Raw genomic sequence first — 3,255 nt, forward strand, 5'->3', positions numbered from 1 at the left:
GGTATGGAGATACATGTATAATTCATAAGTCATATCTACGAAAGCTCCATACGTGTACAGGTATATATCTATAATTATGTATATTATTATCTTTATACATCTTAATTTCTTACATGTCTCGCAGTTGTTTCCGGAATAACACGATCGGCATGCACATTCGTAGGTGCATACATCTGTTGTTGACACTTCGGTACATGTTCCCCCGTTGCAGTAATCACCATTACAAGGATTATTGTCTGAGATGAAAATATTTTTGATTAATATTAGAAAATCAACTACTATAACTTAATTAACGTCGTACAATTTTTACACGTTTTTTCCCTGAATACCAAGTAGGCAATGTCACGCATATACCCATTATACACTTATTATTGATAAGAAAAAATGTATGTTAATTCTTTTAGAAAATGAATATAAAATTGCAACGTAGGTATAAATCAGATGTACTAAGGTTTTGCAGCTGGCAGTGTTTTGTAATGATGTGAAGACACACTTTAACATTAACTTTAAAGATATGCTAATTCGAGTTTTAACTGGTTATAAAAATGTTAGCCATTTTTTCCAGATTAAATCATTGGTAGTACTCATTTTTTGGAACTTCTTCTACAGCTAAGTATTTCCATTACTGATAAGTTAAAATGCATTTTTTTTAACATTCTGTAAGCCTACATTGATTTTTTTTCCAGAGTAACATGAGTAACACAGACAGTAATAGTTACAGCAAAGGGTTTTTAGGTTTCAGTGAAAGGTAGCTAGTAAGTTCAAAATGTTAACCTGACTCGTAATTTATACAATATCATACTAGTACTAATATATTGGTAGCTTACAGTTCTGACATTGGTCTCCTGAGTAGCATGCTTGACATTTACACCAGTAGTTGCAACCCTCGGAGAGGCATAAACCGTCATATTTGCAAGGTGAAGGATCACATGGATTATCATCTAAACGTGTATCACAAAATTAAAGAAAAATGGTCAACATTTTAGCATAATCAAGTTGAGTTGGAATTTATTCGATACATTATTTTCTTTTAGTTGTTTGTGTTTTCTTTTGAACCCATTGTAAATCATATTCCGTATAAGTACCGGTATCCTATAAGTTGTGTTAATTCTACCGAGTTCAGGTTGCGTAGGTCGCCAGGCATGGCAGCCATATATAAGCCTGGATCGGACAAGGGCATTCAAGAAATTTACTCAATGTTTCTATTTTTTAGAAGTGATTTGTTTTCTGAAAATGCTATCCATGCGCTGGCAATCCTCTGTTCTATTTCCTTTCACCTACATAGATATTGTTGAAGTCCATCTACACTCCTAGGTATTTAAAAACATCCGTGTTACCTATGCTTATCACCTATAGTGATGATGCTTGTTGGATATTGGCCGTCCACTTTAGTCTCCAGCTTAACAATGATATATGGTAAGAAATTTTGCGACTCACATATTTCACAGTATTGGCCAGAGTAGCAATCACCATGGCATTGACAACTAGGTCCAGTGACAGGGATCAGGTAGCATTCTCCATTATTCTTACAGTCCCAAGTTTCACATGGATCTATGACTGAAACAAAGGTGTGAGGCAAAAACATGGAAAGTTGTTATTTAGGTATATATAAAAAGAATTTCAATAATATTTGATGTTATTTATCAAGTGCAGATATTTTACGTCTTTGTGTACCCATAAAATGAGTTTGGCAATTTTATTTATAGCGCGACTAACTTAAAGATCTGAACTGTTTATAATTTCTTGTATGCTTACATTCGTCACAATCGTTTCCTGAAAAGTATAGTGGACAGTCTACGCATTGGTACGAGCATGCAACTGCAGTAGATATTTCAACACAGCGACCTCCGTTGCAAGAAACTCCATCACATGGATTGTTATCTAGTCAAAAATAAAGTTATTATAATTATTATTTAGAGAAGAAAGGTAAAACTCAGTGGCGTAAAGAAAATCTTCTAAATTGAACCAGCGAATAACGATTATTAGTCTATAGAAAATTTTAAACAACAATTTAGTGAATGATTAGCATATTAATCATTACCAATACCAGTCTTTATCAATAGGCCAAATTATTCTATTGAAAAATGTTGATTGGTTAGGTATTGGTGGAAACAAGACCCATACATGGTGGAAATTAAGGTAAATAACTACTTGGCAAATATCTGAATATATGGTCTGATATTAATAACTAATTATTATAATGAACGTAAGATTGCGTTGTAATACATACAGGTTTTACATAAGCTTCCAGTATAGCAAGGTTGACAGATACACTGAAAATCGCATCCGTTTGCAACACATGTACCATAAGCACCACAAGAGTTATTATCACAGGGGCTACTGTCTGCAATAAAATATTATTAATATTAATAATAATAATAATTTTAAAAATAATTAAAGTAGGAAGGAAGCGATCTTTCCTATTAAGTACAATATAATAATGTATTATAATTAAAATATTATATTTAAACGATAAAAAAGTCCAAAGAAACTTAATTGTGGTATATATAAATACTGTCTCTTATACACATCTAGATGTGTATAAGAGACAGTTGCAGTAATCACCATTACAAGGATTATTGTCTGAGATGAAAATATTTTTGATTAATATTAGAAAATCAACTACTATAACTTAATTAACGTCGTACAATTTTTACACGTTTTTTCCCTGAATACCAAGTAGGCAATGTCACGCATATACCCATTATACACTTATTATTGATAAGAAAAAATGTATGTTAATTCTTTTAGAAAATGAATATAAAATTGCAACGTAGGTATACATCAGATGTACTAAGGTTTTGCAGCTGGCAGTGTTTTGTAATGATGTGAAGACACACTTTAACATTAACTTTAAAGATATGCTAATTCGAGTTTTAACTGGTTATAAAAATGTTAGCCATTTTTTCCAGATTAAATCATTGGTAGTACTCATTTTTTGGAACTTCTTCTACAGCTAAGTATTTCCATTACTGATAAGTTAAAATGCATTTTTTTTAACATTCTGTAAGCCTACATTGATTTTTTTTCCAGAGTAACATGAGTAACACAGACAGTAATAGTTACAGCAAAGGGTTTTTAGGTTACAGTGAAAGGTAGCTAGTAAGTTCAAAATGTTAACCTGACTCGTAATTTATACAATATCATACTAGTACTAATATATTGGTAGCTTACAGTTCTGACATTGGTCTCCTGAGTAGCATGCTTGACATTTACACCAGTAGTTGCAACCCTCGGAGAGGCATAAACCGTCAT

At 32.1% G+C, this 3,255-nt stretch overlaps 1 protein-coding gene across 1 annotated transcript in view; it reads right to left on the reverse strand.

Annotated features, from left to right (window-relative positions):
- LOC117109559 (neurogenic locus notch homolog protein 1-like) overlaps positions 1-3,255 on the reverse strand; it is a 29,874-nt gene that overhangs the window by 10,787 nt on the left and 15,832 nt on the right. Inside the window, exons 34-38 of the mRNA XM_033251928.1 lie at positions 2,231-2,344; positions 1,756-1,881; positions 1,438-1,557; positions 828-941; positions 114-236 (exon numbers count right to left, since the gene is read on the reverse strand). Of these exons, the coding sequence (XP_033107819.1) occupies positions 114-236; positions 828-941; positions 1,438-1,557; positions 1,756-1,881; positions 2,231-2,344 (597 nt within the window). The remainder of the gene's footprint in view (positions 1-113; positions 237-827; positions 942-1,437; positions 1,558-1,755; positions 1,882-2,230; positions 2,345-3,255) is intronic.

The sequence above is a fragment of the Anneissia japonica genome, unplaced genomic scaffold (genome assembly GCF_011630105.1).
Source record: "Anneissia japonica isolate Jap-2015-1 unplaced genomic scaffold, ASM1163010v1 scaffold287829_len2072220_cov186, whole genome shotgun sequence".
Classification (NCBI taxonomy): Eukaryota; Metazoa; Echinodermata; class Crinoidea; order Comatulida; family Comatulidae; genus Anneissia; species Anneissia japonica.